This window comes from Hetaerina americana, unplaced genomic scaffold (assembly GCF_022747635.1).
Source record: "Hetaerina americana unplaced genomic scaffold, ioHetAmer1.1.p SCAF_11, whole genome shotgun sequence".
Classification (NCBI taxonomy): Eukaryota; Metazoa; Arthropoda; class Insecta; order Odonata; family Calopterygidae; genus Hetaerina; species Hetaerina americana.
The window spans coordinates 35,597,330-35,612,074 of record NW_027286181.1 but is presented as its reverse complement, the minus strand read 5'-3'; the positions used below and the strand labels follow the sequence as shown (position 1 = coordinate 35,612,074).

The 14,745-nt window shown below is 35.4% G+C and overlaps 1 protein-coding gene across 1 annotated transcript in view; it reads right to left on the bottom strand.

Annotated features, from left to right (window-relative positions):
- The window catches only part of LOC139701021 (uncharacterized), a 65,580-nt gene that overhangs the window by 5,022 nt on the left and 45,813 nt on the right, over window positions 1-14,745 (bottom strand). The window contains exons 2-6 of the mRNA XM_071599582.1: window positions 8,651-8,776; window positions 7,097-7,298; window positions 6,167-6,509; window positions 3,874-4,470; window positions 2,158-2,375 (exon numbers count right to left, since the gene is read on the bottom strand). Coding sequence (XP_071455683.1) covers window positions 2,158-2,375; window positions 3,874-4,470; window positions 6,167-6,509; window positions 7,097-7,298; window positions 8,651-8,757 — 1,467 coding nt within the window. The 5' untranslated portion in view covers window positions 8,758-8,776. The remainder of the gene's footprint in view (window positions 1-2,157; window positions 2,376-3,873; window positions 4,471-6,166; window positions 6,510-7,096; window positions 7,299-8,650; window positions 8,777-14,745) is intronic.

The window sequence follows — 14,745 nt, the reverse complement described above, 5'->3', positions numbered from 1 at the left end:
CTTATCTTGTGTCTGTCAGTGTTTAGTGAAACTCAGGTCATTTTGCCAAAACTTATAACTAAATATAACTAAATGTGCTAAATATAACTAAATGTATAAATAATATAACTAAATGTGCTGCATCTATTATAGAAAGAAAAAATATTATATGTAATTTTAGTACCCATGCTTGTGCGAGTTGCATTTTGAGTTTTAAGATATTATTAAGGCTAAAATCATTTTTTTTGAGCAAATAACTTGCAGATGTTGAAGTTGTGACTCAAGCATATAAGGGATTAGCGTAATATGGCAGTGATGACGAAATTATATTTTTATGAACTTAAATTCATTAATTCTAATGTTAAGAAAAATAATTCTTATTTACTTTTATTTGTGATATACTTATTATTGTATTTATAATTATTTACTTTTATAGTGTGTTGTTTTTTCATGATAAACTTGTCCTTTTCAGTCATTGCAATCATAATACAGTTTGCTATTGTTATAATTAATGGAGAAGCCATACTCAGAGGAAATTATACTACTATTATTAAAAGGAGGTGCAATAAGATTGATTTGGATTCATAAAAGAAGGATGTACTACTTTGGTGAATGGTTTAAAAAAATATGAAATTTCCAGCATAGTGCTTACTCAATTGAGAATCTCATCACAGTTCAAGAGGTCGCACAATGTACTAGCCCTATTTCAATGGTAGTGAGAGTAGGGAAAGAAAAATAAATTGGAAAAAAAAGATTCACTTTAAATATGTGCTCAAAAAGCATTAGTTATGGTGGGTTTGTACACTTAGTCCAGTGGATGGAAGTCCAAAGTTTGCTACTTCACATCCACAAACCGTTCATTTTCATATTTTTTCCTCATTATTCATTTATTAAATACTCATAGCTTTAAGTACTTTCTTTCTGTTTACATGTAGTGTAAACATTAAATTTAAAATCTGCCTTGTCAGTTTGTCATATATTTTAAGTACCAAACTACAAATTGGCATTATGATTTTATGGCCAAATACAGAACTGCTAAAATTATTTTTTGGTTCATTTATTTTGAATCTGGATATTTTGAAATTTAGTTTTGTTGGTCCAATGGATTTTGAAATAACGAGGTTTTACTGTGATAGCAAATGTGCTTATCAGGATTGCTTACTATGCACATTCAATTACATATATATTTATATGGAGCAAAAGATGATTGACACTTTATGTGCCCAAACTTTGGAATTCAAAGATTTATAGGTGACCTTCTTGGTGAAAGACTTAGCTAAGGATGGATGTTGAAATATGTCTTCTGTTAACATTTAAACATGAGGTTAGAAAATGTTGATGCAATCTGGGAAAATAAAACAATATTTTACTGCAGCAAAGGAAATATTTTGAGTGTACCCTCCAAGTAACACTGTCCCATTAGACAATTACCATGTCTCCATATTCTAAACATATATTACTCACTTTACTTGCCAGAGTCCTTAAAAGTTCAATTTGAATTATTAATATGTTATTAATTTTCTTATCCACTTTAGAGCACCTCATATATTGCATTCTACACATGGAGCACTACAGATTCCCTCATTCACCAAGAATGTATGACACAAAGACACTTTTAGTGAGATGTTAAATAATTTATATTATATATTTTGAATTATATTAAGTATGCTATAATAATGTGTTGTAGACCTTATTTTTTGCAATAAATTGTTCTATCCATACCTTGATATCCATTTATTTAATCTCCTAACTAATATCTAAAAGAATATACATTTACTCAATGCAAAAATCCATTTTCTTGTGACAAAATATGAGTGTATATATGTATATATAGAAATTTTCAAAAAACTAATGACCTTAAAAGATCCTATCACAATGGGTAGACTGGTACTTATGCTCAAATTTAGAAGGAAAAATGTGTAGTTCATTTGGTATTTAAGCAATATTAACGAAAGCATTCTTATGGTTTTTTCTCTCTATTTTTGTTGCTCTCAAGTTTCGATTCATTCTTCAATCAGAATATGTTCTTTCATCAAGTGCTAGTTTTTTTTTTGCCTATTTGTACAGATATTTATCTTGATTCTATGTTTCCCAATAAAAAGAGATAAAGCATTCATGCATTCTTCACCATCAAAAAGGAAGCAGGGTTCATTAAATTCAGTCTTCTAGCATTCTCACCTGAAGTTTGTCGAGCATTCCTACAGATTGGGTGAGCTGCTGATACATAATCCCAATTTGTCTCCATACTTGGCTTATTTCACTTTCCACCTTTTGGGAAAGGGTTTCCATTGCTCCTGTTTGATTTACCAGAACTGAAGCAGCCAAATTGTCCAGTCGAGAGGATATTGTGCTTTCCATTGACGATGAGGTAGACTTAATCTCTTCCCCTAGTTCATCTGCAATTCATAGGAACATTTGCATCGTATGAGCAGAGGCTGATCTTTTCAGAAATGCGTAAATGATAGGAAAAAAATCTATTTCATGCATGGAAATAAAAAGAAGGGAAATGATTCAAAATAGTGGATTTTACCCAAAAATTTTCCCAAGTACCCAATAATGGTATTATTGGTCTTACCATAGGACTTTTTTTAAGGTTAAAGGATTAAAAAAATTGCTGCTTATAATCATTTATAACCCTAAAAATACAATCTACAAAACTAAATCCACTCATCACAACCTTGTAATATGCATATTGTATTGATGCAATTGATGTTTGTTACCAACTACTGTGGTAACACCGTAATTATCACTTCAAATAGGCAATATCAACACTAATTAACTTCTCCTTAGCTCAGTGTTCTCAGACCATAATTGTATTTGAGCACATTTTGTACTATAATTTTCTATAAATAAAATAGTTAAAATATGAGTTATGTTCCTTGGAAAAAATGTAGAGAGATTTTGCTGGAAATTCTGTTTCATGATACAGAGAGACTGATTTGGATTGTTGCTGTGGTTATAGTTGTGCATTGAATGATATATAGCTTTGTATCATTTGTTAATGATCTGTATGCCTTGAAAAAAAGTTGTGCATCATGGGTATGTAATCTCTATCTAATGATACAAACCTGTGTATCTTTGTTGTGCCATGTGTGCCTCATGAAATCATTGATACACAGAGGCAGTCTTGCAATTCAAAATGATACTACCAGCCAAATAGAGTTATTAGCACAAAGGTCACTTTAGTATGTAAGGTTAGAACTCGCCCAATACAAGCCCAACTGTTTAAAATTCATCATAAGTAGGAAGACCAGTTTCTTTCCCTGTTCTGCTTGTGATTTTTCAGGAAGATCTGGTGCCCAACAAATCAACAGCTTGGGGAAGGTTGAGAGTGCCCAGAGGCAATCATGGGTATTGAGCTCAGGCCTTCTGATCAGTAGGCCATCACCCTACCCACTGAAATAGCATGTCCATCAAGATGATACAAGGGATATGATTTGAATAAAGTTATATTTTGCTGAATGTTCAAAAAAAAGTATAAATAACTGATGAAATATAATAGAATCAGCTGCACAGATCGGCCTCAGAAACATTGGCCTTTCTGAAAATTCTGAAAAAACATTAATGGTGCCAATATTAAGGCTGGCTCAAAAAATTAAATTATATGTGCCAAAAAACAAACGAAAATCTACCACGTGATAAAAAATCGTCTCTAATGTGCCAGGGTTTTCTTAATGCCTGTATCATGCGACAGACAGTCCTGTAGCATGACACATAGTCCTGTATCATGATGCAGTATTCTCTGTATCATTGGATTGGACAAAATCCACCTGAATTTTTTGTATATTTATTTATTTGCATCTTTTCTGCACCATGTTTCTCCTGGTTTACCTGTTAATATTTTATTCTATAAGCTGATGTTATGGTTACTCCCTATTCCTTGATGGTACTTACTGATTACACGCAAATTGCCATGGTCAACTCTCCTCCTAACATCCATGACTCCATCGGCTGCTTGTAGCATCACATTTTCTATGTCAGTTAGTATCTTGAGGAGAGGTGTTGGTGACAGAATTTCCATGGCATCATCCATTTTCTTTAAGACTGCATCACGAACCCCACTAGCTTCTAATTTAATTCGATTGGATACATGCCGTACCTCCATCTGAAGTTCAGTCTTACTTGCTTCTGTTAGCTCTGACAGTGCCCCAAGCCTCTCTTTTAGCGACATCAAATTCTCATTGATTTGACAAGCATCACTATCATTTCCTTTAGCTTCAAATTCCTGGGAAGCCTGTTCAATGGCTGACAGTGTTGTATTTTGAACATCATTTAACTTCTGCACCAAAAATTCTGATTGCACGGTGTTTACTGTCTTAATATCCTCCCGAATTTGTTCTAATGTCATCATGGTTCTATTAATGGCTTGGATAGTATCCTGGCGGGCTTCCAATGATTGTGTATTAATTGAGTCCAATCTGTTAGACACTAAAGTCATTAATCCCTTAATTTCTTCTGATTTTTCTGGATGATTTCCAGCGCTGCCCCCATCTGAAAGAGAGTTTGATAGGAAATTATTAAATTGTATGTTAAATAAGGTCAATCTTATGGAAGGGGGAAATAATGTGTGATGGGAATTTGTAATGCTCAATGAAGAGGGAAAGGGAACTTGTACAGTAATCAGTATCCATGTAATGATGAGGTAATGTGGCTACAAAATTATGCGATGGCCAGGTCTAAGGATGGTGGTAACATTTCATTTCACAGTCATCGACCCTCTGAAATGGTGGAAAAATTACATTTCACAGTCATCAGAGGTATTTTTCAGGACCATGGGTATTTTGTGGAGGAGCATATATAGGTATCAATTTATAATCAATTTCCTCATATTATGCATGTTCAAATGGCATTATGAATGGAATATTAAAATATGGAGGGGAATGAATGAGAATGAATTAAAAACCCATTGTTTTGCATAAAGATTCTGTTATCTAATTGTGAGCAAAGAATAATAGTTGAATCCATACTGGTATGCATTATGACTAAGCCAGTATAATTGTATACCTATATTTGAGAGGAAGTTAAAAGATTTCTTGCTTTTCCAGGTCAATGAAAAGTAACATTTGATTTTTGGTTGAATAATAAAATAAGATAACACTTTCTGGATCAATAATTCAACCTGTGAATAGCTAAAATTGTATAATTGCGCTTCATGTATAGTTTACCAAGAACAATTACAGTGAATTCATACGTTACATTGAATTACTTTTCTATGCATGCTTATGTAATCAATGGTGTCGCTTATTTTTATTTCACATTATTGATTGATTTATTTTTGTGAATTTAAAAAAAATTGTTAGCTTTCCTGTCTTTGATTTTTCCTAGAATTTTAGCAGATTTAAAATTATTTCAGGACAATAAGTGAACCTCAACTTTTTCTAAAACTACTTCATGCTCAAAGATGAATGGAATATGAAATCATAAAAAGGCTGAGGCAGATCAGGATGAAAATAAGCTTGGTGAATATTAAATGCATGTCACCACCTGGGATTGCACTCACCTATTTAAGTGGTGTTAGTAAATTATGTCATTATGTTTCATTCCCAAGCACCAAAATTGTCGCTTATATTAAAATTTGCATGCAATAGATTTATTAGCTACCTTAAAGTATGAACCTATATTGTGTACCTATTTAAGAGAGAGTTTATATTTTAGTTTTGCTGGTGAAAGGAAGCCTCTGGAGACCTCTGGTTTGATTATATGAGAATAATCCATTTCTTTATAATTCAATGGGAATGTCATCAGGTACACTCTAAGCAGTCCTGTGCTTGGGAATGTATAAAAATTCACCTGGAAATTTTGACTGCTGACACCAAATGTTTTTTCATTATGAATTCCCATACTTATGCATATTAATGCCTATTTGTTATTTCCAATGAAGTGGGAAGAAGATAATACACATATATTATACCCTATTCCAGTAGGTAAGATATTGCTAACTGGTTGAAATTACATAATTTCTTTAGTTTTTAATGTTAATTTCCAGGAAAACTAATTGCTATTCTATCAAAAGTTCCCGCTCGTTAATTAACTATGGGAATAAAATTCAACACGCTTGGCCTTTTCCATGAGCATGATGCAGAAAAATAGAAAAAAACTATTCAGAAACAGTGGCATGTTAAAAGAATTCAAGGGGCTAAATGTATAATTAGTTTGATGGGTGGTGAAAATTCGATTTCTTACTTACTTTTCTTGTTATTGTTGTCAGTGTTTATTAAGTACTCCAGAATATCTCCAGATTTATCAATATTCAAAACTAAGCCCTCTTCAAATTTATTCATATTGTAATTTAATTTTGTTGTCTCAGTTCGTACTGTTTCTTCAACTGATTCCAACTTCTGCTGCAGGGACTCTACTTTTGGCTCCAGTAGTTTAACACAGGCAGTTTCAGTTGGTGCTCCATCGCCTTGGCTCTTGGGATTTGCCTGCAAGAGAGCTTCTATGCTTCTGAGGCGTGTTTCAAGCATTGATCCCAATGATTCAATGTTTAGTGTAGCCTTCTGAAGTTGGATTCTTTCTCTTTCTTCAACCTGGAAGAGTAGGAAGGAGGTTTTAACTTTCAGGCAGAGTACTGTTAATAATAAATATTAAATCCTGATTTTGTATTTTCTAAGTGTGGGCTCTTCATGCTCTATCCTAATTTAAAGTGTATATTAAAAATCCCCTAATGTATATAATATTTAATGCCATTATAGATCCATGAGCTTTTTATTTCCTCGTATAAAATGGAATTAAAGATGCAAGCAAAAAACAGTTCTAAATAAAATATGAGGACATCTATTTGTCATTTTCTTCTAAAGAATTTTCAATTCTCTCAGAATAATCATTTTGACTTAATTAACAAATACTTATAAAATTTCATTTTGGTAAACCTTTTGGACCCATATGCAAAGAACTAATGCAAGCAGTTAATGGCCAAATTTCAGATCTCCCTTCCCTGATAGGAAACCATAATATGCAGCGATTAGTGCTCAGATTTTTTTTGACTCTGCATTAATTTTAAATGACACTGGATCATGAAAAGCAACTGATTTGGAAGTATTTAAGTAAAGAGAGTGACCAATTCTCATACTGCTTTGCTTTCAATTGCAATGGCTTAATGAAAAGGTAGCACAACCTGGATCAAAAAGCGTTCAAGCTCCCTGTGTCTCTCCTCAGAAGATCTTTGTAGTAAAGCAACACGCTTATCGACAGCTGAAAGGGCTCTTCGAAGGGTGTCACCTAGTTGTCTCTCTCTGCCTTCATGTCTCTCCAACTTATCTCCGTAGTTACTCATAGTTGCACCAATGAGTCTGAGTGCATCATGTATATCATGTGGACTAGATTAAAGGAAAGTTTGAAAAATCACAATGAAATGACTCTGACTTTTAAAAGTAAATAAACGATTTAACATTAAGAACAGTGAGAATCTTTGAGAATGAAACTGAATAATTTTTTAATTCATTTAACTGATCATAGTGAAACCCCATATTACTAACATTGTGAAGCAACAATTAAAAGTACACTATTAGCTCTATGAAAGGGAAATTTTGATGGAATAGCTGTAATAATTCTTTAGTTACTCTGCATATTAACTGCATCTTCCATGAATCCAATGAGAACACTTATAAGCTTTTAATCATGTCCTTACTTTTCATATTTTGAATAGCTTCTCTACTGCTAGAAAAGCATGCTTCGTTACTCCATCTGCATTGCTAATTAGTCTCTGTCTTAACATTCAATGGCATTTGAAAGCATATGCAGCATATATGCATTTGTATGAAATGACTAACAAACAAAAATTTATATGATAAATTGTATGGTCTTGGATCGTAGTCTTCCATGACATCCACGAATTGCATGGTCTTACACTCCAACTGCCTAGAGGCTCAGTAGTCAACTGGCCTGCTGACCAGAAGGCTCAGGTTTAAGTCCAAGTGGCACCACTGGACACGCTCAACTTCACCCAAGCTATGTGATTTTTGGATACCACAGGCCACATGAAGAAAGGAACTGCCCCCCATACCCTATGTGTGAATTTAACATCCCATATTAAGGTTGAGGATTAGGTGAGCTCTGCCCTCATCTACTCGTATCAGACTAACATGTGGTTTGATTATTACAATACTCTGAAGGCAGAAGTACAAATAAAGTGTTCATGATGTGATCTATTTTTGAAATTCATTGTTCCATTTGTTTTAAATAATAGCAGCAAAGCTATGCCTTTTTATATTGCCTTCTCTAAGTTGTCTAGGCTAGCCAGGTTAGTTGGGAGGTTAACATGCTTGTCTGCTGACTTAAAGGTTGCTAGTACAGGTACCTCCTTAGGCATGGATATTGTGACAACTCTATTGGTTCAGCCACTTGGAAACTTAATGGCCGGCCACATTCTTAGTGGGATGTCTAGGGGTGCTCAGACCACCAGGAGCACCCAAAGAGCAAAATAAATTAAAATTAATGTATGTAAAAAATTCCAGTTCAATGAAATTGGAAATATCAAAATGCTTGAAAGCAAATGGTGAACTCTGGACCCACTAATGAGTATATATTTAAGAATTTATTTGTTCAAAACTTACAAAATCATTCCATGAAATTTCCAAAAAAAACTCACTTCTGGCTATCTTTTGCACATACTTTTCATGCTCAAATTTTGTGTTTTGTTTTCACCAGGGCAGGGAGTATATTATCTTACCGGTAATCGCTGATTGCTGAACTGTGAACTGTTTGCATAAGCAGAGAGCACATGAAAACACTAACAAGACAGCTGGTAACCCCAAGCCTTCGCCTGCATCTCTCCATTTTTGTTGTATGGGATTGCCTAGAATAGAAGTTTCAATGTTGAAATATGGGCTGATTATCAGGTGCTGATTACTAGTATGAGGAGAGATGGGGGCAAAGTGAGGTAGTTCCACCCCTGAACCTTTAAAGCCTTACCCCATGCACGTATATCACTGAAAACTACTGACTTTAAGTATTACATCATGTACATACTTCACCCACCTGGTATTTTTGTATTGTGATCTCTGGGCAAATAAAAAGTAATAATAATAATAATAATTACCTAATAAAGGCAGGTAGGAGGTAAATATATTGGCCAGGTCAGTGTGTGGAGAATGGCTATAATATATTTTTACCTTGACATTTTACAAGGAACTCATGATTTAGGTGAGAAATCCAAATACTGGAAAACATAACAAGGATATTTTCCTTTCAAATCACTAGGTAATATCTCTTTATCTCCTATCCTACAATCCACCAAACTTATTCACTTATATTCTTTTCCAATGTCATCAACAGTAACCGCACACTCCTCTCATTTACCAATTGTTCATATCCCCAACCATAGCACCTCCCTCCAGGTCTTCTTATATACCCCTGATCATTCCTTCTATCTTGAAAAAGACTACTGATTTTATGTTATACAAACTAACAATTTATAATGGCCTTTCTGATGGGTTACAAAATGTAGAATGTTTTGCTATCCTATATAATTAAATATTACATGCTAGCATATATTTGAAACTATTAAGAAAAATCAAATTTCAATCATTTTAAAATTATTCAGAATAAGATGTTCTAGCGATAGCTAAATATTATTATCCAGGGGTCAAATTTTGATTTACAGGTTTGTTTTCGGGAATATTTTTATTTATTCGTAATTGTATACACATTTATTTATATGCAATTAAATGTATTTTAACGTTACTCTTTTTTCATTGAATTCACTAAAGATTACCTTTTCTGAATTATTGATAAGCAAACATTAAAAACCTAGATTAATATTCATTATAAAATCCTTCGTAAATTAACAATATTAGATTTAAAAAACCGCGTTGTAAAAGTTAGTTGAACCAGTCGCTGTATAGAGGCGCAACTAATTAGTGCAAACTTGCAAAAACTACCAAAAACTGGCGCAACTTTTCTATTGATATACGATAATGATATAATTCTTTCATGAACAAATGTTCAGAAACGAGAATATTATTTTATTCTTCAGTTATCAGTTTGGCGAGAGTGCAAACCACATATCTATGAACATTTGTGCATGAAAAGCAATTCCTATAATAGCCATCTTAAGAACTTTTAGCCGTTTGTCGCAATACTACCTTGATCAAAAAGTTCCCGGAATAACCACCGTGTGGCGCTCCCATCGTTCCGATTTGAGTTCTGTTTTTTTTGTTAAATTGGTACATCTGTTGTTGATATTCCCTTTAAATCTTAGTGTCATAACTTGACATTTGCAAAAGTTACGTAGCCAAGAGTACATCTATCTCTGTGTGTGTTGGCGATTTTTTACAATTGCAGAAATGGATTTAAATTTGCAACAACGAACTTGTATTAAATTTTGCGTAAAAAACGGATTTAGTGGCGCACGGACGTTGGAAATGTTGGAAAAGTGTTTCGGCAACGATTCTCTAAAAAAAACGGTAAAAACGGTTTACCAGTGGCACGAGCGGTTCAGAAGTGGTCGTGAGTCAATCGAAGATGATGAAAGAAATGTTGGTCAATAACCGCAAATTAACCATCAGAGAAATAGCAGAGGACTTGAACATTGCCTATGGATCCGCCCAAGACATTGTGGTTAATGATTTGATTTCCGTCGTGTAGCAGCAAAGTTGGTGCCAAAAGACCTCAATTTCATGCAAAAAAGAGACCGTGTTGACGTCGCAAAAGACATGATTTGCGAGGCTGAATCCGATCCCACATTCATCAAAAGGATCATTACTGGAGACGAGACGTGGGTTTATGAGTACGACACGCAATCCAGACATCAGGCAAGTGAATGGCGTTCACCAAATGAGCCGAGACCAAAAAAACCACGTCGTTTTCAGTCAAAAAAGAAGGCAATGCTGACGGTTTTCATGGATTACAACGGTGTAGTGCATCATGAATTTTTGCCAGAAGGCCAGACAGTAAACAAAGAGTATTATTTGGGCGTTATGAGACGTTTGCGTGAAGCAATTCGCCGAAAGAGACCAGAAATGTGGGCAGAAAACTCGTGGATTTTGCACCATGATAACGCACCGTCGCACAGTGCTATCATTATTCGTAATTTTTTGACGAAAAATGCAACAAATACCATCCAACAGCCACCGAATTCACCTGATTTGGCTCCCTGTGACTTCTTTCTGTTCAATCGAGTTAAAAAACCATTACGGGGAACGCGTTTTAGCAGCCGAGAGGAAGTAATGGAAAAATCGCAGGAAGCACTGATGGACATACCGAAAACCGAATATAAAAAATGTTTCGAGGATTGGATCAAGCGCTGGCATAAGTGTGTTGCAGTCGATGGGGATTACTTTGAAGGGGACAATATAGATTTAGATGAATAAACTTGTATTTTTAATTTTCTGAATAAATTCCGGGAAATTTTTGATCAAGGTAGTATGCATGGAATCATGCACCGAATTCAGATGAAGTAACTCATGTGAATTTTTGAAAATGAGTGTTTTTATTTTATTTTGAACCTGAGCCAACGGCGCAATATTAACCACCTTGGTTTGTTTGCCCAATTTTCGTTAAAATCTCCGAAAAGTACTTTTATTGTTCAATAAAGTTCATTATTTCTAATATTGTTGTTCATCTAAGCACTTTTGCAGTTTAGGAGGGGAAGTGGAAGATGAAAAGTAATATTATTCCTATCATTTTGCATACATCGGGGATGTGGATTCCTTCTCCACTTAGTTTATCGGATAGGCATTTCATGGTTTTCTACGATCATGGAAAACAATGTGTCTGCGTGGAGGGTATTCGAAACGTGTCTCTGAATGAAACTATAAAAATGCGGATAAAATTAACCGGGGGATGTTAAAAGTGCGAACACTAAACGTAGAACTCTTCAGATTAACATGTACATTCTACCACCTTATCTCACATAGCGGGTCGTGGTAGTCCTGGGGTAGAGAGTTGGACTACTCTCGTTCAGTGCCCTCCAGACTTGATGAGTATCCATGGGCTAAATAAAAATAAACCTTGGGATGCAATGTACACAGTTTAGACTTGGGATCATCTATTCCCTGCCAGAATGAAAGCGTCAAGACTTTAAAATAGCAGAGTGTTTAGGTATCGTATATATTGTAATCGAGAGTTGTTTGTTGAGGCCTGCGTCAAAATTACATTCCAATTTTTCGATTTATTTCCAAATCGTCGTCAGGACATTAGCATTACCTCATAATATTAACGCAATTGCATCTTATGATAGTTTTTTCTTTTCCGTTAATAAAATAACAAACCCTAAACCATGTCGTATTTTCCAGGGCAAAATATGTAAAATGGTCTGGAAACGGCCATTTTGACAATAAAGGAAATTATTTCGTGCTAATTATAGCCAATGTAGAGCTAAAGAGGAAGAAAATTTAGGCTAATTTTGGGAAGCACTATTCAATGCCCGATTGTCCTCAAGCACAGATTAGGAAAAATGCTTGCTTATAGTGAAATTCTCTCATTCCATTTTTAAATGCCAGTGTTTCCCTAGAAGAAAAAGCACCAACGTGATCATTGGAAAAAACATGAAATAGCGTAATTTTTAATGTTCGCTTATTTTCTTTCTTCAATTGACATTATTAAGTTAATTTTTTATTGAAATAAACATTGATAACAAAAAGCAAAACGCCCCCATCCTTTTGGCTGCTCACGTGCGTCACTTGTTGCTCACCCCCCACACTATCTGAATGCGTGCGTCCCCGAAGGTGGCCGCTTATCCCCAAGAAATAAGAACTCATAGATATATGACATAATTGCATCGGGACGCATCCCGGAAGCATTCATGCGTGCGTTATGACTTCCTGAGATCAGAGAGGGGTGAAGATCAAAGACATCCTCAGCGTCTTTTAGTTGGAGTAAGATAAGGGCCGACATTTATGAGTTTGTGCAGCATTTAAAGATGAGATCTCCGTTTCACCAGATTCGCTCGCAACGTTCATCCAAGGAGAGACCTGAGAAAGCATATTTTTTTAAATTTGTATGCTGATATGTGGTAACAAATGTATATAACGCACTAACATATGTATTAATATACGAGGGTCATCCGGAAAGTAGTACCCGTTCGTGCCGCATGAAGTGCTGACGACGCGAGTAGCCGCTGGACGAGGTCAGATAGCTTCAGTGGCTTGTCTGCCTTCTCTGAGCCAAGTTGCGTGACGCTAGCATTGCCTGTGTTGTTTCTGTGATGGTTTACAATGTTTAAAAAAATTGAGAACGCCGCCAGTTGTGAAGTGAGGGCAGTGATTAAATTCCTCAATGCAAGAAACGTTCGCCCATGTGATATTCATCGCCAATTAAAGGAGGTGTATGGAGACAATGTAATGGACGAGTCGTCTGTTCGGCGGTGGTGTCGCAACTTCAACATGGGGAGGGGGAACACACACGACGATGAGCGTTCGGGGAGACCGTCTGTCATTACAGACCAACTGGTGAGCTCAGTTGACGAATTCGTGAGGAACGATCGGCGCGTCACAATTGATGACATCTGTGAGCATTTTCCCAATGTTTCTCGAACAATTGTTCATGAAATTGTTAAACACCATCTGCATTATGCAAAAATTTGTGCAAGATGGGTCCCTCGCGTATCTCAATGAGCTGGCGGCGAAGGACTATGCAGCAGGAATGCAGAAACTTGTCACACGTTATGACAAATGCCTTAATTTGCTTGGAGATTATGTTGAGAAGTAGTTTAAAGTATCCTCTTTCAAATAAAATTTTTTATGTTTGTTAATATTTACTTTTGTGTCTTTATTTCACGAACGGGTACTACTTTCCGGATGACCCTCGTACAAATATGTATATTAATTAACATACGAGTGATAATTTCCTGAGCTCCCATCAAACCAAGTTCGTACCCACCCGGAACAGAACAGGTCATGAAAATACACGCGTTCATAAAAGTTCCTCTGTATTTCACTTGCTTTAGGCGCTGACGCAAGTCATATATTTGTATGGAAAACCAAAAATAATTATGGTTCCTTTTACCGGGAGCGATGGTGTTTCTTTGATGCTCCACCCGATTTCTAGTACAAATGTTGATTGTGGATGTTTCTGGTTGTCCTTGTAATTTTGGAATCCAGGTACTCCTACGCTCGTCAGTCTGGTTTCCCAAGGCTTGAATCATGCAACGTCTGAGCCCAAGGTGGGAATCGAACCGATCTCCTTTTTGTTAGCAGGCAAACGCGTTGCCCGTTAGAGCAATCCGATCGGTTTGTCTTTTGTCTTGATATTTCTTTATCAATGAATTTTTGAAAGTCTAGTAACGCCTAGTAACAATGCTCAACTATTTCACTTCCATCTTTTTTAACAGGACCTGAATCCGCCATCCCGTGATCAGGGAAAATTCCAAGATTTCCCGAGATTTACAATCCTGATCCTGAAAGTAAATTCCATACAAAATCCCAAGATTCACCTTTCCAGCTATGAAAATGATTGCTGGGCGAGAAAATTTCCGATGTGTCGTTCGAAATTTTGCTGTCTCACAAGTGACAAAGGGAGGTTATTTAAACTGAAAACTTTGGCTAGCTGAAGACGTTATTAGCTAATATTGATTAAAGCGTACTTAAAAGTACTCGTTTGTTACTAAAAATTGATATTTTGCCTGTTATTTTGACATAAGTTCGGAATATTTCTCGAAATGCGAAAACTGTTGGAATTTTCTTATATTAACAAAGCTAAATTGTTGAACTCATGAAAAATTTGTAAAAAATTAAACCATGTACCATAAATGCCAACAGGGTCCAGATTTTCGAAGCTTTAAGTGTTAGACATAAATGTAATTACTTATAATTTTTCTAAACAGAA